The 25,156-nt window shown below is 39.9% G+C and overlaps 1 protein-coding gene across 1 annotated transcript in view; it reads right to left on the minus strand.

Annotated features, from left to right (window-relative positions):
- Positions 1–2,493: 2,493 nt before the first annotated feature.
- Positions 2,494–25,156, minus strand: part of LOC307251242 (LIM domain only protein 7-like) — a gene marked incomplete at its 5' end in the record, with an annotated part of 29,576 nt that continues 6,913 nt past the window's right edge. Inside the window, 26 exons of the mRNA XM_080028562.1 lie at positions 2,494–3,644; positions 3,794–3,896; positions 6,114–6,222; positions 6,393–6,581; positions 6,662–6,833; positions 6,919–6,971; positions 7,266–7,310; positions 7,525–7,697; positions 8,029–8,118; positions 8,244–8,351; positions 8,601–8,626; positions 9,945–10,004; positions 10,136–10,199; positions 10,326–10,501; positions 10,654–10,815; positions 11,487–11,601; positions 12,196–12,537; positions 15,188–15,694; positions 16,330–16,489; positions 16,713–16,861; positions 17,161–17,329; positions 18,360–18,419; positions 20,927–21,229; positions 22,315–22,468; positions 23,260–23,425; positions 23,512–23,625. Coding sequence (XP_079884688.1) covers positions 3,622–3,644; positions 3,794–3,896; positions 6,114–6,222; positions 6,393–6,581; positions 6,662–6,833; positions 6,919–6,971; positions 7,266–7,310; positions 7,525–7,697; positions 8,029–8,118; positions 8,244–8,351; positions 8,601–8,626; positions 9,945–10,004; positions 10,136–10,199; positions 10,326–10,501; positions 10,654–10,815; positions 11,487–11,601; positions 12,196–12,537; positions 15,188–15,694; positions 16,330–16,489; positions 16,713–16,861; positions 17,161–17,329; positions 18,360–18,419; positions 20,927–21,229; positions 22,315–22,468; positions 23,260–23,425; positions 23,512–23,625 — 3,792 coding nt within the window. The 3' untranslated portion in view covers positions 2,494–3,621. The remainder of the gene's footprint in view (positions 3,645–3,793; positions 3,897–6,113; positions 6,223–6,392; positions 6,582–6,661; positions 6,834–6,918; positions 6,972–7,265; positions 7,311–7,524; positions 7,698–8,028; positions 8,119–8,243; positions 8,352–8,600; positions 8,627–9,944; positions 10,005–10,135; positions 10,200–10,325; positions 10,502–10,653; positions 10,816–11,486; positions 11,602–12,195; positions 12,538–15,187; positions 15,695–16,329; positions 16,490–16,712; positions 16,862–17,160; positions 17,330–18,359; positions 18,420–20,926; positions 21,230–22,314; positions 22,469–23,259; positions 23,426–23,511; positions 23,626–25,156) is intronic.

A 25,156-nucleotide genomic window follows, 5' to 3' on the forward strand; every position in this document is an offset into this window, starting at 1 on the left:
GCTCCAATGCAGTTTCTTGAATAACCGCATCACTTTTGCCCCATGTGCAATGGTTGAAGAAAAACACTATTCTCTGTCAGTAGCCAATACTTGAGTTTAGCCTCACCAATTGAAATAGTGTATGGACATTTATGGTCCCACGCTGATATGTGTAGTTTGTAAGGGAAAAATCCCCTTTCAAAAATGTTTTATACAATATTTTTATTCCTATTTTTAGACATGTTTTGTAGACAAGAAAATACATATCTTACATAGACGTACACATAACAAAGGCAATAACAAGACAGAAGCAACAAAACAATGAGACAATAATAAAAAGAACATTTGTTTATGAAATTAGAAGGATTTCATGTCAACATCCATGTCCCGGTCCCCCCTCAAGGTTAATTACACTCCCTTTCAAAAAGCTTATTGTAGCTTATTTGGGGTTCCCCATTAAACTAAATACTTTGGTTTAATATGAAAACTAAGGACTGTCAGCCTTAGCTTTAGCCTAGTTTGTGTTTAGGCTGTAGTTGATAATGTCCCAAAAACATTATGATTACACATCAAGGGAGGATTTTAAAAAGCAGATTCCTGGTCAGTCGCCCTGCCTGTCTCTTTGTTAAGCTGGACAGCAGTCTGTTTGCATACTCTGGACAATGTTCTACTGACAGGACACTGGCCAGATATCTGCGAGGCACTGACCACGCCCACTTTCTTTTTCCTCGCTGCTTCCTGTGTCGTCCAGAGGGACAAACGAATGTGGGGGTCATAGTACAACGATAACAGATGATTGACAGGTCCACACAGAAGGGGACAGTGCCACATTTTGTAACTAGAAAACTATTTCCTCATGTACATTCCTGCATGCTTTCCTGTTTGACAAACTGACAACAACCCTTCGTGTTTATGCAGTCTGTAGTCAGCATAAAGGCTTTGCATATGCAAAGATTGAACAATACTGGACAGAGGATGACTCAGGGAATTTTCTCCTAAAGTAAGCAGTTTTAAAATAGTGCCATAAAAAATGGCTTGCTAACATCTTTGAAAATCTCCCACGAAAAAAAAATAATACAAAAAAAAAGATCTTGAGGTGGTTTCTTATACCAAAAGGAATCGATGGAAGCCTCAAAACTTCTTAAGATTCTTCGACAAAAAACAGGGTCGTTATTTTCCACTTGGCAGCTCTGCAAAAGTGTCTTTGATCATTTACAGCTTTTAAAAAATGCCACAAACTAAAAAAAAAGAAAGTCATGTTCTACTGTAGTCTGGATTTCATTGACGGATAATTGAAAAACAGTTAACATTTTGATGCACAACAGGATGAAATCTCTTCAGTGGAGTGAGAGGGTTTAACCATTACTGAGAGGAATTTAGTGCTCTGTAAACATCTCCCACACGGTCGATCTTGGTTAATATTTTATTCTCAAGCTAAAATGTGAAGTAACTGATGTCTCTACATGTGTAGGCTGCCCCTTTCTATGTGACCCTCTTGCTTTTTACAGTGTACTTTGACTGTGGTATTTTAATAGGTCAGGCGAGGAGTCACCAGAGTCCTCTTAAACAGATGGAATATGTCAGAAACTGAAAAATGTCTCTACTGCTGGTGCCTTTGGGGAACTGAACTCCCCCTCTTCCAGAAGTCCAGGTCACAGCTAAAACATAAAAGAAAAACATTTCCATCCATCAGGCCAAGAGCGCTGGATGACCAATGTTTAACTCCTAAGTTGGACTTTCTCTTTCCTCAGAGAGCTCAGTGCTCCAAGAACCAAGAAAATAATTTCCCCAGGGTAAAAAACCACCATGTATCCACAGCAAAATAAATAAATAGCATCTCTGTCAAGCTACTGTTCTTCACTTCAGGGCTTTCTCATTTAGCTGAGCTGAACAGTGGCATGAAGACCAACAACTGAAAGTTCATAATCGTCAGGCGGAAGAGTGCCAGTGTGGTTATGTGTGCACTTCTACATTGCTACACCTACACCAGTTCCTCATACGGATAAAAGGCTTTCATAGCTGCCTTTTGTTTTTGCTCCACTATACTTTGTTCATTCACATACAGGTTATAACTCAAAAGGGAAACGTTATGGTCACAGTCCACCACACTGGAGAGAGAACCACAAACTGTGGTATACTTTCTCTGGGTTTTTCAGAATCTGAATATATCATTTTAAATGGCAAGGCCCATTTAAAAAGGGCTGAGGATAGAAAAACTCTCTTCCCTTTTGCCTCGTCAACCTTGCTTCACCAACTTCCTGCAAGTCAGTTGACCCAAATAACACACACTTTCTTGCCAAACCCCAACACAAGGGGAATCAATGGAAATGTATTTATGTTAGCAAAGCATTAGAAAAAAAAGAAGACTGACATTGTAAAACTCAACTGAAAGAAAGGAGGAAGAGGAAGTTCTAGAGCATTTGAATAAAGAAATTTATTGATGTTGTGGTTTCAGTGGCACAGGTGAGGAATAATGAATTAATTATTATACAAACACAAGAACATGTGTGTTGATTAAAATGACTTGCAGTTCCTTACCCATATAATACCTTACTAAACAAGAAGACTAATCCGTCCAATATTATTTCCAAGAATTGTTGACGCATTACACAGCCAAAATGGTGATGCATTACACAACAGATTGGAAGATTAAATAAAAGGTTACACTCACGAAGGGCGGGCAGATAATCAGTTGACATTTAAATAACAAATCATTATATCTGTCCAGTTCCGTTTGACAGCATTAAACACCTTGGAAAATGTGCAGCATCTCTAACCCTGGTTTAGCAAATGGATCCCCATTTCTAGATGCCACTGAACATTAGTTTCAATGTCAACATATTTAAAATAGATTCCACTTTGTATACTACACCTTCGCCCCCCCAAACAAAACATAACAAAGCTAAAACAAAACAAGGTTACAGCTCAAATAGTGTGATCTCAAATTATACAGGCATATTCAAATAATGACATTTCAAATCTACAGTATGACAGAATCCTCTGTGTTACTATGAGACCAATGATGCCACCATGTGGTACACACACGAATAACAAATTAACAGCCTTACAGATTATGTTCAGTGGAATTTATTTTACAAAAAACATTTCCGTTAAGATCGCCAGCCGTGAGAAATAAAAGGAGTTTCATATGCCGTTGATTTATCCCAAAGTGCACTTGGTGAAATTACAATAGAAGAGAAAGTGCTTCAGTACAAGTTAACATTTGCTTCCATACATGGGTTACACCAACAAGACATAGCAAATCTTTAATGCACTATTGAGCAAATATCAAATATAAACGCAAGGACGTGACAAAAAAGCAACAATAACATTGAGGTAAAAGCAATAGATCGAACACGAATAGTTTTCCACCATTAATTTAGTTTATATATTAAGTCTACGTTTTATTGGGAAACAAAATGAACACAAAAAAAGACAAACTATGTACTATAATTGCTTAAACAAAACAGCCATTAGGTTTCTACTTTGACTGTGGATAGCACGTAGTCAATATTTTAAATCAGCTTATAGTTTTACCAGCACATTATTTTAGGATACAGTAGTCATGTGGCTGTGTTTTATCGAACAGTTGCTTCCTCTGATTCGACCGCTTACTCTGCAATCTGGAGTATGGCGTGTTGGTCACAGTGAGGGGGCATCAGCGGCTAGAATGTTATTAAATATAGAGAAATAATAAGAGTTAAGATTTTCACAAAAATAAAAGATGCCAACAACCTGAGAAGGCAAGAGACAATACAGATAATGTGTATTATAATGGGCATCGGTCAAGGTCAATATCACACACAGCACTCACACTTGAGTTCGAAATAGCATGGCTCACAGTACGGCTTCCTGTTTGAGATTCGAACCTGGGCTCCACTCCCAGTTCCTCTGAGATGTCTGTGGCAGCCCACACACTGAGGAGGAGGGAAACATGAGAGGAGAATCAAAGACCATCTGGAGAAATCCACCCGACTTTCAATGTGGGCCCTTTTGTGTCTAAATCATTCAACAGATTGTCCGACACCCACACCACAACCCAACTAAAGCGTTACCTAGGGGGCAAAACCCCTTTTTTTTTAAAAAACAGACATGGAGCGTTGTAAAAGGTTGTTCACCAGAAATTATATCCAGGACCTTCCAGGATCCCAACCTGGGTGGACAACCTGGTCAACAAGCTGCTGGAAAGCTACAGGGGGCCGACATAGAGCAAATCAGAATCACTGTTTAAGCGAATGGGGGTGGGCTAATAGGGAATTTTTTAAACCTATAGATATCATTATGAAACTTTGCAAGTTGATTACTGACATTAAAAAAACAAACTTTTGTATTACAGTATTTTCCCAAAAGTTTGAATAAATATGAAAAATCATCAATATCTTACTAATGATGCGTACATTTGCATATCTGCAAAGCCCCAAAAATCGAGATGTTGGACAAAAGCGAGCCAATTTGTTTTTAAATTTTGAAAACAAAACAAGTGTCCAACTGCCTGAAGCTTTTCACGGTTCAAATTTGATCAATAACCCATAGAAAATGATTTTTTTACACTGTTTTTTCCAAGGGAATGTCTAGCCGTTTCCTAAAATACCAGCTGGAGACTCCAAAAGGACACTTTTGGTCCATGGCACATGAAATGTAACCGTGTAAAACATTTATTTTCTATGGGTTATTGATCAAATTTGAACTGTGATTAGGAAAGGCTTCAGGCAGTTGGACACTTGTTTTGTTTTCCAAATTTAAAAACAAATTGACTCTGCTTTTGTCCAACATCTAGATTTTGGGGTTTTGCAGATATGCAAATTTACGCATCATTAGTAAGATATTGATTTGATGATTTTTCATATTTATTTAAACATTTTGGAAAATACTGTAATACAAAAAGTTTTTGTTTTAATGTCAGTAATCAACTGGCAAAGTTTCATAATGATATCTATAAGTTAAAAAAATTCCCCATTAGCCCATCCCCATTCACTTAAACAGTGGTTCTGATTTGCTATGTCGGCCCGCTGTAGCTTTCCAGCAGCTTGTTGACAAGGTTGTCCACCCAGGTTGTGATCGTGGAAGGTCCTAGATGTCATTTTTGGTGAACAACCTTTTACAACGCTCCATGTCCATAAAATCACTTGTGTACGTCCTAAAAAACACATATCTAAAAATAAAATATTCTAAAGAGAGCTATGTAGAAGTGAATTGACTAACATCGACACGCTAATTGACCTAGGTCTCTGCCAGTGACGTTTTAGCAACAGACATCTAAAAGTGAAGCAGGACGGTGGGCTGGTGTCTTCCACTAAACCAAATCAGTGTCACACATGCAGAAAACTAGAGACTCAGAGCCAAATAGCACACAGTACTACCACACCAGACAATGATCACCAAGCCAGATGCCTTACATGGAAAAAGGAAACAAACTAGTGAGGAAGGATAGAAAGCATTGAAAACGTGGCAGAAATGCTCGTGATAGCCGGTGCCTACAAAGCTGTAACGACTGGAATAAAGTACAGATATGAGACTCCTAATTGCCCCTAATAAGAAAGGTACAGTCACATTAGTCCGTCTTATAAAAGTGTCCCGGAATAATCACCATGTCATTTTTATGTGCCCTGCGCAGCCAATTCAAATTTGACAGACGGATTGTTGGTGTTAGCTCTATTCAAGTTTCCATCTTAATGTAGCATATATTTCATTTAACTTTTTTGAAATATCTGCAAATGAATGCAAATTTCCATTTTTTAATGATAGATTAGATGTTGATCACTTTGAGATAACTAGCTGGTGGTGCTAGTATTCCAGTCGAAGGCCATTTATCCACTGCAGAAGAAGACTTGCATCATTATATATCCTTGTTCTGTGTATGTACATATTTTATTAACTTTTTTATTTCAAATTTGGGATTTGTATTTTTAAATGTGAAAAAAGAGAAAAAAAAGCTTTACTAGACAAATAAACAGGAACGTCGTGATTTATTTGTTTATGTTGAACTGTATTTTAATTAATTGACACCAACATTTTCCTGAACTCCAACTCTGTGAGATTGATGAAGCATGTTCCAAAACAGAAACAAATGAGTGACTATTGGCAGGGACTGGAGTCACTGTGACCGCACCTTTAACCTAGTCATGACGCCTCACCTGGAAGCAGGCGAGGTGGAAGCAGACACTAAGGGCCTCTATGACCATGGCTGCCCCACTACCCAGGACACGCTCACACACACAGCAAGTCCTCCTGCCACTCACCATCCTAAGGCCAAAATGTATGATAAGACAAGGAGAAAACACAAAAACACACACACACACACACACACACACACACACACACACACACACACACAAACAAACACACACACACACACACACACACACGCACACGCACACACGAAAAAAGGCTTTATATGTGCACTGATTACGTACCTGCCATGATTAGAGGAATCCACGGATGCATTTCTCTGGGATAACGTTGCACTGGTGCTGTAGCGGGAAGCTGCGTTTCTACTAGGGGCACAGTAACCCGAGGCAACAGAGTGTGGACGAGGGTAAGTGAATGTGACAGTCGAGAGTGGGGACTGACGCAGTGTATCCAGGTTGTCCAGAGACTCGTACCTAAAAGAGAATATATATGTCAGTTCAGAAAAAAAGACAATGAAGAAATAACAGAATCAAAAAGGTACAAATACACCCACCTCTTGATAGGAGCCCCGACATAGATCGGTTCCTTGTAAAAGCTGCTTCTGCGCTGACGTATCCAGCTGTTGTCAGTCAAGAGCTGAGTCCTCTTCTTCATCTCCTCCAGAATGAGCTGCCTCTCTTTCTCGACATTAGACACCGAATGGCCGAATGTTCTCCTCTGATCAACTGGAACACAATCAAGGTTTGGGAAGTTGGCACAGGACATCACCAGAACAGAAGGGGAATATCAGGACAGAGTAGGTAGACTTACCTTTTGTCTGTTTGTGAAGGCTAGGTAAAGATGGAGTAGACAAGGACTTTCCCCTATGGGAGAAACAAAAGTCAACATTATTCCAAAAAAAACAATGATAGATGTTTGGAGAGAAACAGTGTTGTTTAAGGGTATGCATCAAGCTGGTAATATGCTGATGTAAGCATCAAGTTAGGTTATCCATTCATGAGAAGTAAAAACTAGTTAATAATACTTAATAATAGCCATCTAAAAACAATCTCCTGTGCTATGTCCATACAATACAGTATGCCCAAGGCTTGATATTAAAATCTATTATACACTCATTAGGCCCACTTTATAGTGAGAGTTAGTGGTTTGGTTCTGACCTGTGTTGAGCAGACAGCTGAGCAAAGCCACAGGAATCCTCAGCCCTGAGGTACAGCATGAATAGCAAGGAGGCCCAGCAAAAAGCAGAAGGAAACACAGAAGCAGAATAGATCAATTAAAAAAGAAAAGTTTTAGAAAAATGACACATACAATTTCTCAAACCTTGCTTTCAACAGTAAGCACAAAACAGCATAACCTTGAACTCACAGCAAATATGGAAAAAGGTGACAATGTTGGTTGAGTTTTAAAGTTATTTACCAGGCTTGCTCAGTGATCTTGACATTCTGCACTCCTTTTGCATTACTTGGAGGATCTGACACTCCTCCCTTCAGTTCAGGGCTTCGCTCTACCTCTCTGGTTTTGTTTGTCAATCCGTTCGCATGGGTGCTGAGAGAGCTCTGCCCACCGTTAGTCATCTCAAACGTGTTCTGCTTCAAACACATGAAGGAAGAAAGAAAGAAAGAAAGAAAGAAAGAAAGAAAGAAAGAAAGAAAGAAAGAAAGAAAGAAAGAAAGAAAGAAAGAAAGAAAGAAAGAAAGAAAGAAAGAAAGAAAGAAAGACACAATGAAGAGCACTGAGATTCCCCAAGTTTTTCTAAGCTTATCAAATACAACAAAATACTGTCAATAACTGGACACAACCTTAATGTAAAATGTGTTGTCTCTTTTGTCATGGATGATTTTAGAGAGGAAAATCGGATTAATTCTAACTATAAATGGTCTTCAGCTTGAAAAAAAAACTCCAAGAACCACATAACATTACCCCTGACTTCCTGCATAACTCCACCACCACCTCTTGTTGTGCCCTGCGCCACTCTGACTCCAGCCTCTCTTGGTCCCTCTGGTATTGCTCCTATACAAAAGACACAATCAAAAACACAATCGTTATTGTTGCCGCTTTAAACTTTAAGATAAAGGGAAGCATTAAACTCCTCTGTGCTGCTGTCTATAGTTTTAAGTGGAGGAAAGCATCTTGACCTGTAGGAGGCGCTCCTGTTCTTCCTGCCACTTCTCCTGACGCCGGCGGTGCTCCTCGGGGTCCCAAGACCAGCTGGATGAGGAGGGGCTGAGGGACGGCACCTGGAGCTGATGATGCAAAGACACACTCAGACATGATCACAGTGCAGTACACAAACTCTTTCAACAACACACACACGTTTGTACAGCTATACTTGTGAGGACCCCTGTTTTAACCCTCAAACAGCCCTTTGAAAAGGCCTGTCCCAAAGTGAGAACCGGACAAAATGTCTTCTAAAACTCAAATTGGTTCTCACAAAAATCACACACACACACACACACACACACACACACACACAGAGTGAAAAGGTAACTTACATCAGATATCGCAGACTCCGAACCTCCTGTGTGAGACAATAAGCGAGTCAGCAAAGAGAACACAGTGGCTTCTAAAGATGATTAAGTTGGGGGTAATATATACAGTATAAATATATATATATATATATATATATATATATATATATGTCACGCCACACAAAAGGCTGGGGACATACTAGAAGACTGAGAATCCAAAGGATTTTAGAAATGCACTGGATCACACAATGGAATATCATGCAACACGGGTTTTGTCCTTTTGAGAGTCTTTTGCCTGGTATTTAAGAGGAAATAATTACAAAACTCCGTTTAAACAAATATCAAAATGATATATAGAATATTGAGTCATAAGTACCAGTAAGGTAACATTTAAAATGTGGATACAGACTACCTGCTATTTGTATAATTTACTTTGTTACTCCTACTAACCCATGATAAATCATCTGCAGCATCAACTGTACAGTTTGCATTGATTCCAGAGATGAGTAAGATTAGAAGGCCACTTAATAGTGAACAAGATTTAGCCATTCTAGAGGCCCTAGTGGCTTCAATGTTAACTGAAGACCAGAAGAAAAACATGTTGGACAAAATGAATGCAGTTATGATTTTGCCTGCAGGACTGGCTCGGATATCAGATCATAAATGTAAAACGTCAGGTAGCTCATATCATGTCTAAAATACTTTAAATCAGCACAGTAATCTGCTAATATATCCCCAGCCAAAAGATACTGCATGCAAATACTGAAAAAGGAGCAGAGGCAAAGAGGTATGTCATATGTCATAGTGAATAAAAGTATTATTTTTTGCACTGTATGAAAGCACAAATCTGCTTTGACACACCACACCACACACATTTACCACACAAGTAAACCCATGAGCTGAATCCTGCAGAGCCTGCGCACAGAAGCCATTGTAGAGGGACCGGCAAAGGGCAGCATTACAAATCAAGTCATTGTGCAAAATAATGAAAGAGTTACCAAAAAAAATTACCACTCATCAGAATAAATACTTCCGTAAGGAAGAACTTTTGGTTGCACATATTATATATTAAGTAATAGACAGCTTTTCTGGCCATCAGCTCTGTGGTTGCTAGGTTAAGTTGTGCCTAGACAACCTCTAACCACTACATCATGAGCTACACCAGGAGTGGCTTTTTGGAGTAAAAGCTTTCATGTAATCGCTGTTTTTAATTATTTAGCAGCCAATTCTTACAATCTTTAAAATAAAATGTGCATTTTTATTTGCTTTTAATGCATACCAAAAATATTAACCAAGCTTAGCACAAGCCACCAAAGCTGCTACACACTTTGTAAGTATAACAACATAAAGTTGAAACTGGTATTTTACCTTTCTTGTTGAAAAATTCTTCCCTCCTTTTTTTATTTTCCCTAACACATGCATTATAATCTAAGTGGAGATGAAGGGTAGATAATGTGAGATATTACATAAATTAATCCAGTATATCTGAGGAGTTATTCTCAGAGATGTTCCACGTGTTTTTCATAATGTGCCATTACAGACTTTATGCCTGGTATTACCTTTACTTGTGGCTGTCCTTCGGTTGTCAGCAAGCTGTCCATGCATGACTTTACCTTGCATAACCTGGGCAGGTGAAAGAACACCGAGATTCACCTGATGAGCGCCACTAATTAAACTGCAACGTCAGAGTAAGAACTTTTTGCATCCAATTTTTGTATTTTATGTGATGAGTCTAAAAGCGATGCTCACATTGTCTGCCTGCCCATTGAATTTGGACACTTTTGTGACTGTGGTTTCTGAAGAGGCACCACCGTTGTCATGGGGATCAGCATAACCTATCAGAACGGGTTGTGAGGCGGTCAGATTGAGGGTCACCCTGCTCTGGCCTGGCTGCTTGTGATGAATCCCCTCACTGCTGCTCCAATCTAATGAAAACAACCAGGCTGTCAAAAACCTATACGCCACACTGTAAACCAAGGGTTGTGACCACTGCTTAAAAAGGTTAAATCATCTCAAGTCACTTCAAAAAAAAGGTGGCAAAAGACACAAACTGCCTTTTTCGATCAATACCCCTTACCCTTGTTTCCATAGCGCCGAATGTCCATGGCCAGATTGCCGGTTTGCAGGTAAGATGTCATTTTATCCTTCCACTGGGAGTAGTTCATGTGTGTCACCGCAACCCCATTAACAGCCACAATTTCATCGTCAACACACAGTTGGCAAAGCTCCGCTGGACTGCCTGAAGAGAGAGGGACAGGCAACAGGAGAAATTAAGAAAGATAGGACGAGAGGAGGAAAATAAAATGTTTCAGATTTTATTTATTTTTAAAGACAAACTGAGGAACAAGCTGCAGTATTGAGGACAAGGTTGCTGTTCCAAGTTGGAAAAGTATAGGCCAGTAAGCCAAAACGACAGCACAGTGAGTAAGTGACACTTGCTCTCACATTGAATTAAATATTCATTGTTTTTAGTGAAATGGTAATTGGGATGGTCATTTGTTACAGTCCAAGTAATATACATCTTCAAAACACATTTTTATTTCAGTATAAAAGGGTTTTGAATTTATTTATTTTTCACTCCGCCTCAGTAACATAATTCACTGTGTTTCCATAGTGACAGTTTGTCTAGGTGACAATCTGTGTGTGATGGGACCTGTCAATGTCAAATACTATTCTCTTTCCAACTGCAAGATTTTGGAGCAAATTCACTCTGAGAGGAAAAAATTTAAGTAGTGAGCATAATGTTGCATTGCCATCATAGTCACTAAAAAGGGTCTTGTTTTAAAATAAAAGACATGACATGACATGACAAAGACTAAATTATTAGTAGCATGTCAGCCTAACCACAAGTGTGATGTTAATGAATCAAAATGATAGCAATCCAGAGTTAATATTAAGCTAAAGTCTTACCTGGTTGAATGTATTTGATTCTCGCCCCTGTGGAGTCCCAATGAGTCTGGAAACCAAAGTCTGGTCTACTGTTGGGTTTTAGAGCAAGGCTCACTCGCATGTCACTGTGATCCACCTGACACACACACACACACACACACACACACACGCACACGTAGGTGACACCTTGTGATCCAATGTCCTGTGCTTCCTGGCGGAAACTAGATACTTCAGGCCTGCTACACAAATAAAGTAAGCGATACACAGCGGGACCAGTTCATTATGTATAATGTAGTGCAATCATCACAGCAGCCCAACAAATAAATGTGAAACTTTACTGATTACATTGATTAGGTCAAAGCTGGATGGAGCTTTGCAGGAGGTTATGCAAGGTCACCAAATCCCAAGAACCAATGACTTTAGTTCATTTACTTGCCTAAACTTCTTTAAAATAATTATCAGCCGATATTGATCAGTGCCGGATCACTTCTCACGAGTTAAACTGCTTAGACGTCATTGTTTTTCCTTTCATTTACCTGTGTTCTTTTATGCCAACTGTGTGGATCATTGAATTTTTCAACATCGATGACCGATAAATGAAATAGATTTCATAAAGGGCACAGTTTGACTAGCTATATTGAATTCTAGATGTTTATGGTTTTACAAGTGCATCAATGGATACACAGCAATAGATACAGAGCACAAATTCTGTGAGCTGAATACAACGTACCTTTATGCGGTCAATGCCTCCATTAGAGGGGAGAGTCGGGCTTTTTTTGTGGTGGGTCTGCAGGCTTGAATAAGGTTGCGGTAGAAGCTGGGTTTGGCTGTAGGGCTGATGTTGATAGATATTGGTCTGAGAGGAGGTTCGGCTGGATAGAGTGACACCTCTCACCCCCTTCCCATGTTCTGTACCATTCTGCTTTGCCTGGTCAGCTCTTTTCTGTTCAGAATCAAGGCATGGAGCCTTCAGATGGGCGCTCGCTGTCTGTCTTTTGAGTGAAGACTCGAAGGGAGGAGAAAGAGATTCCTCTTTCTCACTTTTCAAAGGCAGACCCTGGATGTCATCTTTCTGGAGATGAACAAGAACACAATGTGCTCAGGAGGACAGTACAGATTGCACCGTTTATGTTGCAGCCTTGAAATGTGTTGTGAAATGAAGAGAGATATAATAAAAAATTTAAATGTGTAATCCTGTATATTGGCACCGTTCAGAATGATGAAATGGAATTACTATTATTAATGAAGAGTGTGATACAAGATTACAAAAGGTAACAAGCTCATTCGCATACGTCCAGCCTCCACACACGTCATATACAGAAACATTTGTTAGATTAACTAGTTTGAGCCTCTTCGACTGACCAAACAAGTTTATGTATCCTCCTGAGCACTATTTTCCTATTAACCCATTGATGACGGCTGCTGCGCGATGCCACATTGGCTCTCCTGCCTGATGCTGCGTCGCGCAGCATTATTACTTTATCTAATTTTCATGGCATTCCCAGCATATAATGCACTGCCATTGGTTCAAATACACATGAGGTGGGTTTTGTTGATTTTGTTAAGACCACGTGACCACCCAAAAGTTGTGTGGTTTGCCGAAAATCATGTCAATCAAAAAAATAAAAAATAAAAAAATAAAACAAAATAACAATAAAAAATACGCCAGCTATGTCGGCGACAGAACAGTTAGTGGCGTTTGGTGCGCAGAATCAAGGTCTACTATAGGCTACTGACGAAAATCACACAACACATTGCATCTATTTATTAACAATATTTAATAATTTTCTAATTCATCTAATTTTGACGATTTTTTTAAATATTTGTTGGTTTGTAAGTGCTAAGGGAGCATGTTTAAATAAAACCTGTGAACCTTAACTTTTAAATGTATTTTATTTCATGTTTCTATGTGCTACACAGGCTTACGCGCCCCACACACATCCTGCGTCTACCTCTGGAGCGCGTCGCTTTACCTTACTGCTGCCTCTCACGGACTTTTCTCGGACACACATGCAACGTCTCAGCAGCTGCTGCTGCAGCGCTGCTTCTAAAAGCCCTATCTTTCTACATAGAGTTTTCATAGATAATTCCCATTAAAAATGAAGTTCTTTCATGTCATCTATGATGCATATGATTTATATTGAGTCTGGACAGTAATCCGTGCGCCCCATTGCCATTTTTTTTCTTTTTTTTTGCCATATTTTCGCTTGTTGGTTTATAAGTTTTATTTTGAAGGGGACACACCAGGAAATGGTGAAACTACAGCGAAAGCTGCCAGTATGAAGTCAATATGACTCTCAGCTGAGTATTTCAAAAATCACTTTACTGATTTATACGGGAGAGAGAGAGGGGGGTGTGGTCGGGGAAGAAGAAGGCCGTAGACACAGATAGAGCAACGGAAAACTGTTGCGCTCATCATGATCTTTTTTATTTCTTCACTATATTGGATCTCTATATGTGTCATTTATCCAAAAATGAAATGCCAGAACTAATTGAAAATTAGGTTTTAAATCCCTCGGATTTTGATTGCACAATTAAATCGTGAAATAAAGGGATTATTCGCGTATACGACTGAGGGATGTTTTATTTTGAAATAAACACACCGGGTAAACGTGTAACTAGAGTGAATGCTGCTGGTATGACTGTCAACAGAGTATTTCTCTATCAGTTAAAGCACAGAGACGCGAGAGAGACGCGCTGCTCTCAGAAAAAAATAGGCGAGCCTCCTGAGGTGAAGGGGAGCGGCGCTGCAGACGTGCCTCCGACGCGCCTCAGCAGTGCGTCTGAGGTTGGATGTGTGCTCGCTCTACGTTGATTTCACAGTCTGTGACCAAAAGTCAGACGCAGACGCGAGGTAGAGGCGCAGTAGAGGTAGGATGTGTGTGGGGCGCGTTAGATATTAAGGTTTTGGTAGACTTGACAATTCGTAGTATTTTTTCAGAAAACCCTCAGGCATTAAGGACATGCATCCTAGATTGCCATAGTCATCAATGGGTTAACCCAGAATAACATCCACTCAAACTGTGTTAAATAAAAATCAGGTGGTGCCGTACCAGGTCTTTCTACTAAAACACTTTTCGAACACTGGAAAATATTTTCACTCATCCAGACTCCTACCTTTTCCCTCTGCCCTGCCAGCACATTTACCAAAGTAATCACCAGCATTTTAAGAGCACTCCGATTTCAAAATTGGACACTTTTCAAGATGAAACAGAATGTAAAGCTTGAATGAATCATAGCAAAGAGCGGTACAAAATGAAGGTGTTGCCAATATAAAATCCATTAAGACAGAATGTCCCAGGTTATTTGAGGTCAGAAGAGAGGGGAGGATGGAAAAAAAAAAAAGTATCAGTAAACTATATTTTTCCCCCCAAGATAAGCCAGCATTGTAATGGTTGTATTTTTCTTATTATATACAAATCCTGAAAAACATGCAAAAGCATGAAAAGAATAATATCAACCTCCATTGTTGTCAAAAGACGATACAAAACACATATCACAACGCCATGCTGTTGAACTAAACCATATATGACTTTGGTCTTTTTATGGGATATTTTGACAAAAACTAAAAATATCAATAACCAAGACTTATACAGAAGTCAAAACCATGAGTGAAAAACATTAGACATCTTTTTCCACCTAATGTGGCCTTACTGAGTGGAGAGACCATTTAGTTAATCCATACATTAAAGTGCAATAGTTTTGATGACCAGTGTACTCACATGGCTGAGTCTGGGCAGTGAGGACATCCTGGAATGCTTGGTCCCAAAGGGTCTGGCTGTGATTGCAGAAGAGAGACGGGATGAGCCCTCCGATCTCCGGTAACCACGAGGGAGGCTGGACGAGCCAGACCATGTACCAGCTCTGGACAAGTACTTATACACCCCTGCAGCCTGCAGGCTTCTGCCTCGCTCTAATGGAGGTTCCTTGTGACTTGATATCGGTGTGGTTGGATCCCTGGTTCTGGTTGACTTGGCGGACTGCTTTGGCTGTATAGTTGTGACATAAGTGGAGATGTGGTTTGTAATAATATTTTCTGGCTGGGCCAGGTCAGATGTGGGGTGGAAAGGAGCCAGGATGCCCTGGGCTTTGACTTGGGTCTGTGAGCTGTAGGGGCAATCCACAGATGGTGTGGTAACTCCTGCTCCATCAGAAGCCAGAGAGGCAAAGTGGGCCGCCTCTCCCAAGATGTTGCCATCAGAGGCAGGCATGAGACCGGCTGATGATCCCTGAGAGGAAATAAGTCAACAATCTATAGGAGATTTGTCATGTAACAATGTAAAATTAAACACATATTTGTATGCATAGTTGTATTCCTTGCTCTATACAACTGTGCCTAGATAGATCCTATCATTCATGTAGGCATTTTCTATACTAAAGTGAGAAGGTAAAAAGGTCAGATATTATCTAATGGGCTTTTTCAGCATTAATATTGGTCCCGGGTGTGCCTAGAGAATCCAAAAGTATGAGAAAAAACATCCCTCTCCCTTTTTCTCCACCTTTCCGAAAACCTGTATTCAAAAACCCCAGTCAGATTGATCTCCCTTTCTGATGTCATAAGGGGTAAGCAACGCCCCTGCATTGCCATCCTAATTTAGCACTACAGCTACCTGTGATAGGCACACCCCCAAATACCCCTGAATCTAACTGGCAGTTAGAGACAGGCTCTAAAACAGAGCGTTTTAGACAAAGGCTGAGCAGATGTGATTCAGCAATGGCACTGTAAGAAATGAAAAGTTTTTTTTTGGACACAACACCATGAAAACAGTTTCTAGTAGAAACCCAAATTACAATTTTTAACCTGAAAATGAGCATAATGTGTGACCTTTAAGGTCAGGGAGGTAGACCATAATATAGCTTATACCTGAATGTGGGCTGCGGGGCTGAAAGGTGCCTCAATGGCGTAGCTGCGTGCCAGCAGAGCTCGAGTACGTGGCCGGAGATCAGAGCTGGATGATTTTGATGAAGAAGAGGTGGAGTAAGGACGGGGGGCAGAGTTATGTCTGCGTGGTGACTGCAGCTCTCTGGGGATTGGACATGTAAGAGAAGAGGAGCCAATGTAATAAAGGAAGCAGTAAAGATGGGGGGGGGGGGGGGGGGGTCATATTACATGACTTCACTGGGGCACACTGAACAGTTATCAAGCTAGGTCATCAGTTCTTCCAACACCACTTCAAATTCCTGGTAGCAATGGGGTTTTGAAGCACAAGCATAAGATTTTCTAGTACTTTTGTAGTAGGAGTGTACCTCTTTTGCAGTTCGCCATGTGCCCCCTTCTTCTCAAAGTTATTGGAAGCCCCATTTATCATCTGTTTTACGACATGCTCTCTGTCTAGCGACTTCCTGCGTTGGTCAGACTTGGAGCTCCGGCGGCGGTTCTTCCACTTTGTCAAGTCCTGCAACAAATCTATAACTCAATAAAAGCTAAGAAGTCATTGAAGCCCTTAGAAAAAACAAAATTCAAACGTATACAATTTCACCACAACAGGGCAAACTTCATTTGCAGAAGAACATAGTGCTCATTGGTGTTGTGCCCCCTAACCTTAACCCTAACATTAACCAGGCAACGCTGCCTTGAAGGGGGCACAAAACACCAAACAAAATGTGAGATGGTCAAGTCCACCAATGCCTACTATATTGACAGATAGGTGAAATTGTTTTGTCAGTATGTTTTCATTGCAATCCTTTTACTTACATCATGCCACTGCGCTTCATTGTCCATTGCACCAACGCTACATGGGCGTTTGTATTCATGACTCCACTTCTGTTCCATGCCAGCGTCCTGGCCTACATCGTAGAAAGTGTTTCCATCAGGAACTTTACGCACAGGGTATACCATTGGGATGTCACTGAGTGATTTGCTCCTGGTTCAGGTAGACAAAGAGGCAGGACATGGAAATAAAACAATAAAACTGTCACTTGAGAACACCCTGTCGCACAATAAGCATGATGGATAGCAGTTTTGCAATGCAACACACACACAAATGTGCCATCTTACACGTCAACAACTTTATTTATATGCTCAGTGCCAACACACACACACACACACACACACACACACACACACACACACACACACACACACACACACACACACACACACACACACACACACACACACACACACACACACACACACACACACACACACACACACACACACACACACACACACACACACACACACACACACACACACACACACACACACACACACACACACACACACACACACACACACACACACACACACACACACACACACACACACACACACACACACACACACACACACACACACACACACACACACACACACACACACACACACACACACACACACACACAGGCCGTTATAGCACACTATTAACAGCTTCAACACGGCACATTCAGCATCCAACCAACAGAATCCTTAGCAAAGTGTGAGCGGGAAAGTAGCATGCAAGTCAAATAAAGCAGCATTACAGATGGCAGCAGATGTTGCTGTCGGGATAACACAGCAGCCATGACTTGTCACAAGTCATAGCACGGCTGTGTTAACAGAGGATGTCAGATGTGACATTCAAATAACTTGTAGCAGCATTTAGCAGGTGGTATATCCAAACGGTGACACAATTTGATGGGAGAAACCAACAAGACTGATTAAAAACAATCCTTTCAATGTGTCAAATAAAAAATATATACTGTGTCAAGTCTCTTTCATAAAATGTATAGTGTTAGGTATACCAAGTGCTCAATCTTTATGAAGCGGCGGATGACGTCTACAGCACGATTTCCGAGTAGGTAAGCTGAATAGAAACAAATGCGCACAGATGATGCAGCCACAAAGCAGTCATGATCAGAGCAGCCTTAGACACCTTTCTCCAGTTTTATACCCAAACCTCCAGGACTTACCAAATCCATCCAGGGTTGACCTGAACTGGTGCCTCAGGTCTGACATGGATTTGATAAATTCTACAGAACCAGAAAAAAAGAAAACATGACGACTGATGGACTGCCGTTATAAATCCAAATATTAAAAAGGCACCTGGGGCCTGTTGCATAAAACTAAGATAAGGGATTAACCTAGGATATTTCGGTTATCCTGGCTTGCGTTAGCCATGATCCGGTTGCATAAATGCGGAGGGACATAAGTTACCATGGAGATTTATCCTTTACGTTTGGCCTGGTCCCAACCAGGCTAAACGTAAAGGATACACTTATTCTGTTGCCTGATTGGCTCAGTTAGCAGTCACTCAAATCAAGGTGTTTAACAGTTATTCCTTGATCTTACCGCTTTATTTTCATTAGCCTGTTTTAAAGTACCACATAAAAGACTACATTGTCATTTAGTTAAATAGTTCTTATTTTTTATTTATTTAACCTGAACCATTTATAATTAACTTAATTATAATTAGATTAAGACGAAATTATATAAATTATAATAATTGATGTGAGTCTGTTCATATCGCAGGCTATATTTATACAATTGATTATCTATGGCAGATGACGTTGCATATGTGGGTCAAATAAATTCACTTTGTACTTATAACTATCTCGAGGTGCATCTAAAACAATTCGATATCAATGAAAATTTCCTTTTTCTGTAATTTAATTCAAAAAGTTAAACTTAAATATATTCTAGATTCATTACACATGAAGTGAAATTAATCTAGAATAAACATACTTTTCAGAAGGTCGACATTTCTGTATTATAAATCCTTTTTTTGATTGGTTGTATGTAATATTCTAATATTTTGAGATACTGGATTTTTTATTCCATGATCAATCAACCAAAAAAAAAAGGCCTGACATATTTCACTTTGTGTAATGAATCTATGAAAGTTTCACTCTTTGAATGGACTTTCCATGATATTCAATTTCTTAGATGCACCTGCAGACTGCTCACTGTCAACTATTTTATTATAAAACAATGCAGGGACATCAAGATAATTTGGTAGAGAATACATCTGCTCTATGAAATGAACTGCCCCTTGATTTACGGTTTAAACTAGCAAGGCATTGTGGGAAAATGGGCCGTCTTTTCCATTTTTCCCATCAGTAAATCTGTGTTCGATCTCTGAGTCTACTTCTGAAAGCTGTGGGCTGGCACTTAACAAAATTACTTACACCTGGCTTGACAAAGCGGCCCCTTTACATCCTGGATTGGCGTTTATGTAACTGACTAATCCAAAGTGCCCAGGCTAGACTTTGTCAAGGCTGGCTTTATCAATCATCCTGGATATCTTTATTCTACTTTTATGCAATAGGCCCCTGGTCTGACAGAACTAACAGCATAGTGACACATTTGAAAAGATGACCAGATGTTCATTACTGTAACAGGAGGCAATAATCTTTGACTGATAGGACATGTTTATTGCTACAGCTGTAATATACACACACACACACACACACACACACACCTTGGCAGGAGAAATGTGTTTATTGCACAAATTCACACAATATTTTAGTCAATTAAATTACCGATTAGCCACACTAGAGCCAATTTCACACAGAAAATGTACCAATAAAACATTGGTGCTGGCACAACAAGGTGTTATAAAATAACATGATTCTGTTATGGCTATAAAAAGCACAACACACCAAACGATTGGTTGGATAAACCTTTTTTAAACTATTGAGTCACTCAGAAGTCCTCACACACACAGTAGATTAAATTCCAGATAGTACAATATGCATTAGGAAAGCATTTATCAGTTACAGTGCAAATTCAAATCACAATACGTTTAATTTCATACAGCATATTTGATAAACCGCTCAATCAGTATATTAGTTTGTATACGTTGTGTGTCAGACTGTTGAGAAAGTTTCTTAGAAATGCTTTTGAGGCCGTCCAGATGTGGCAGAGAGGTTTTGTACAGCAGCAGATGCCACAAGCCGAATGAAGTCCAACTCTTCCCCAGGAGGAGAAGCCAGAGCTTTATGGCTAAAGAAACAGAAGATACATGAAATGAGTACAATATGATTAACAGCAAATTTTTAGAACACAGAAATACTTTCAAGGATAAACATTTGAAAGAAGACGCGTCATGTAGTATATGCTCAGGTCATCTTTCTTGCAAACATGCACTAGCTATGCCACAATAACTAGCAAACTAGGATTCATTTTGCTGGTATAGTTAAGCTTGGTTTAAAAACGACTATCTTAGGCAATAGCCGAAAAGGTTAAGAAGTTAAACAAACGCCATTATATCACAGTAGGTTATTTTAGCACCACACACACACAATCATTTTCATGTTAGATGTCACCAAAGGAACTAAAGAAAGTCAGTCTTCAGCATGCAATGTCATGTTTTTTTTCTTCTTTAAAGTTACAATGATTACTTACGGTTCAAGCAATGCATCAACAACTATGCACATAAGGCAACAAATACAAAAGTGCAGCTTCAGTTCGCCTTGCATTAGTTTTGAGTAAGTCTTTAAGCTTTCACTGCTTTGTATTATGGAGCAGACCAACCAACCTTAAGCTTTGCATCTTACGATACCATGGTCTTCTCTGTGAGCCGAGGTAGATAGTTTGCACTCGAATCTCCTCTTCAGGTGTCCAATATTGGGGTAAGAAACGGTCGTGGTTGGAGTTGGTTGATGTCTGATGAAGGGTCAGCTGCACCCGCCGCAAATACAAATCGTCTAGGACGGGGTCCGCATCCGTATATTCATCTTCTGAGTCTTCCCCTAACAGAGCTTGCAGGAAAAGCTCTTCATCGATAGCACACTCAGACAAGTCGAGGTGGGGTTGAGGAGAGAAAGGGGCATCTTCAACGCTGCAGCAAAGAGTGGCACACCCCACCACTGTGTTTATTCACCAAGTATCTCAAATTGTCTTTCTGACAGCCCAAAGTATATGTGAAGCAATGATAAATGCAAGGAGGCACATTTTAATTTGCCTCCTTGCTTGCTTTTTAATCCCTCCTTCCTTGCTTTTTAATTTCCAAGCAGTGGAGCAGTAGGTAGTGTGGTTAAGCTATAACAAAGCCAAGCAGAAAACTGACATCCCCAGTTAATAACACAACAATGTGCGTAGGGGGCTGCTGGTGTAACGGCTCCTCCTAGAAATCTGCCACCAAGCATAATGATCACCCAGACAGTATCCAGGGTCATGTTACCATGGTCACTAGAGGCTTACTGGATACAGTCATTGGCATGAGGTGATATCCTCAGAAGCTGCTCTTCAATGACCGGGGCGGCCTGAACTTACAGTTTGAGTTTCAAAACAAAACACACAATAAAAGGTTATTGATTGATTGATTAAATAGTTACAACTTTTGTTGTATTGTGTGGAAGTAACTTATGACCTCTGCTGCAACTCTCAGCTATTTTAAATCAAATCTGATCTTATTTGCTTGTTTTTATTGTCTGTTAAATGCAATCAGTGCATGAGAAATAAAAGATGTCTACCTTATGCTGTATGTTACCGTTGTCACTGGACTCGGGAATAAAATGATCTACAACGTCATTTTATCATTAATGTCTCTTCAAAATCCAGGTGGTTAACATCACATCATGTTATCCATCTGGATTTTACTAAACGCTATAGGAGGATTTGATTATGTTATCCACGGCATGCTCACACCAAGCAAGTTATGTGGTTCCTTGACAAAGAAAACACTATTTTCCGTTTATTTCTTCTCATAATTGTTTACCTACAATGGCCAAAACACATCTAGACATTCTGGATGAATGTATTTTCAAACTTAAATAAAAACAGAAGGTGGCAAAATGTTAAAGCCAACTGAGGTATTATTGAATGTTAAAGCAAAATAGAAATAGACTATTTTAGCAGCTATGGATAAATGAGTTAGTAGCAGTGAGTAAACTCCGAGCACAGTAGTCAACATATTTGCAGTACCTGGCGATTGGACTAGAGGAGCCCCGTCCAATCCCCGCCTGTTTTCCTTGTTTTCTCCTTAGCGGTGATGGAATACATCCTTTGTTTTGCCCGGCTGGGGGCTGCGTGGTCTCCATCTTGAACATCTGCTCAGCTTCAGCGTCGCTTCCACAACCTTGAGACCAGATGAACAGATGTGGTCAAATTAAGCAACAGTACAGTAGAGTTTTAAGAACAAGGTGGTGGAAACATACACTTAAAATCAACTTACTGAGCCAAGCCGTGCATAATGCGTTACAGTTAGAGAGAGACGGACTAAATACCAGAGCATAACAGACAAACCTTTTTATTGGATGACTGAGTCTTCACACTGAGCCAAGCCCCTCGCCAGCACCGTGCCAAGCATTTCACCCTCTCCCATCACAAAAACTTTTATCAGCACAGTGTGGAACTTGTCACAGTCCATCACTGACATGCACCAAGACCAAAGACAGCAGCGTGCAGACAAACGACACAATGAGTCAGCGGATCAGCAGCTCTCAGAGAGAGGTTCCAACTAAATCTGATTGATCAAGTCTCATAACACTGCTGCAGAAGGAATCGGCAATTTATGAGGATTAAAGAAAATATATTTCTATTTTGGCTAGTATATTCTTGCAGATTTAAAGATGATTGTGTAGATCTGCCTATCGGTGTATCGGAAGGAATATCTTCCACTCCAGTAAAATATGCTAAAACAGTTCAGATCAAATCAATATGAGCGGGGTTAGTTTCGCACACAGAAAATAGTCCAAACAGAGACTAATATTGCATTAAGATATAGATAAAAACCAAAAATATTAAAACATTTATCAATATTTGCCAGTGTTTGATAACCGAGATATTATTTTTTAGCAAATTACAAAAAATACCTTCCGTTTCACACTTCAGGTTGTATGGTGTCTACTTATTAATAACTAAAAGTACCATCACTGTTTTGGCGGAGGGCCCGGGAGTGCAGAGAATCGATTCTGTCTGCAGAGTTCTCCATCTTACTGCACCGTATCATGCGCCGACAGTCATCCCTCTCTGGGTACCAGCACTCTCTGTCCCCGCTGTCCTTCACAAGCACATTACTGACCTCATCTAGAGACTGGATTTTGAAACGCAGGGTTAATGTCGATAAAAAGAAAGAAATAAGGACAGCAACTGTGTAAAAAGCCCAGAAGAGCAGCTTACCTTGGACAAGGCCAACCCTAATAGCCCTTCAAAGGCCTTGAAGTTAAGCTGAGGACCACTGTAGAATACGTCTAAGTGAGCCTTACGGCCCAACCAGTAGATTGTGATCAACACCTGAGAGAGTAAACAAAGACACACAAGGAGTACACAAATCCAATCCTATTCCTTCTTCCCTGTTCAAAAGGAAAGCAGAGGGTTTGCCCTATAAATGGTATTTGCTTTTAGTAGCCTGCCTGTTATTCCTCACTTTTTATACCCCACCCACATGGCAAAGGCACAGCATTAAATGCCCTCCCAGATTTAATTCATCTTCTCCTAATCAAAAGGCCAAACCGTCTGTGATTTATTATGTTTATTAACTGACTCATACATTTACAGTTCTGCAGATTAGGGTCTATGATGCCAACATAAACACTATCCCTTTTGACTAATGTAGTTACCAAATATGACCTGACAAAAGCAAATTGCACTGACATACAGGAGAAAAAACAACGTTTGGCTCTCCAAAACAGTAAAAGAGGGCGACACTGTCCTTTTTGCGTGGGGGTGTCTTCTCCTGTTATGACGTCAAATGGGGAGAGAAATCTGACTGCTGGTTGATTACAGGTTCTCAGAAAGCCGGACGTGGAGTAAAAGAGGATTTTTTTCATACCTTGGGAGTCTCTACTCACACTGGGGACCCTTGTTAATGTGGAAAAATGCATTTGCATATGTGACCTTTTACGGCAATCCATCCAAAGAGTTTTTGAGATGGACCAAAAAACAAGACATTGCCATGCTGGTAGCATGCTGAAAATGTTTGGAAAACACAACTTGGGAATTTGTTTTCTATATACCTTAATACCGTTTTTCCCACAGCATCAAACACAACTAATACTGGAGATGGGACTGTTGACAGTCAGTCAGACTCAGACACACACCTGACAGCCATTAGGCAGGACAGTGAATAAAGGACTGTGAAATATGGGCCTTCCTGGCATTTAGTTTTATTATTTCAGCAAGCAAAGCATTTTGGAAACAATTTATTTCTCATTTGCCCTGAGGCGAGGGATAATTTTTTTTGACATACTGCCTTTCTCCTGGGCAGAGCAGTGGCCGCCTGTGTCGCAAAGGAATATCTGCAACACTACGTGTCCAAATTCCTATATCTGTATCTATCTGTAAATGATCTATATCTATCAAAAAAAAGTCATCACATTGATTACATTATTTTTTTTTTAAATCATGCATGCCTCGAGAAATTCACTAAATATTTGATAGCAAAATGTGAGCTGAAAAATATGAGAATTTTGAGTGGTTTTAAATGCTGTATGGATTCCTCATTATGGGATCATGTCTGTAGCGGGGATCTTACCGGTCAATAGAAAGCATTAACTGAATACAGAAATAGTTTTTGAGTTGTTGCCATTAGTGTCCTTGTAGAGTACAAATACTGCCTAATTGAGGGCTCATATTTTATTTTTCGGGAAAAATTTAGAGACGCACTGTTATATTCAGTTAAAAAAAAATTTAAACTAGGCAGCTGTTGACCATAATTGATTTTTAGTTTCCACGCATATGTTCAACCAGAGAGTTAAGAAGAACTAAGTCCAACTGTTCTTTAAGTCTAAGTTTGAAAAGAAGAAAACTCAATAAACTGCAATAA

Source organism: Ammodytes marinus, assembly GCF_949987685.1.
Source record: "Ammodytes marinus genome assembly, chromosome: 1".
In the NCBI taxonomy this organism is placed as follows: domain Eukaryota; kingdom Metazoa; phylum Chordata; class Actinopteri; order Uranoscopiformes; family Ammodytidae; genus Ammodytes; species Ammodytes marinus.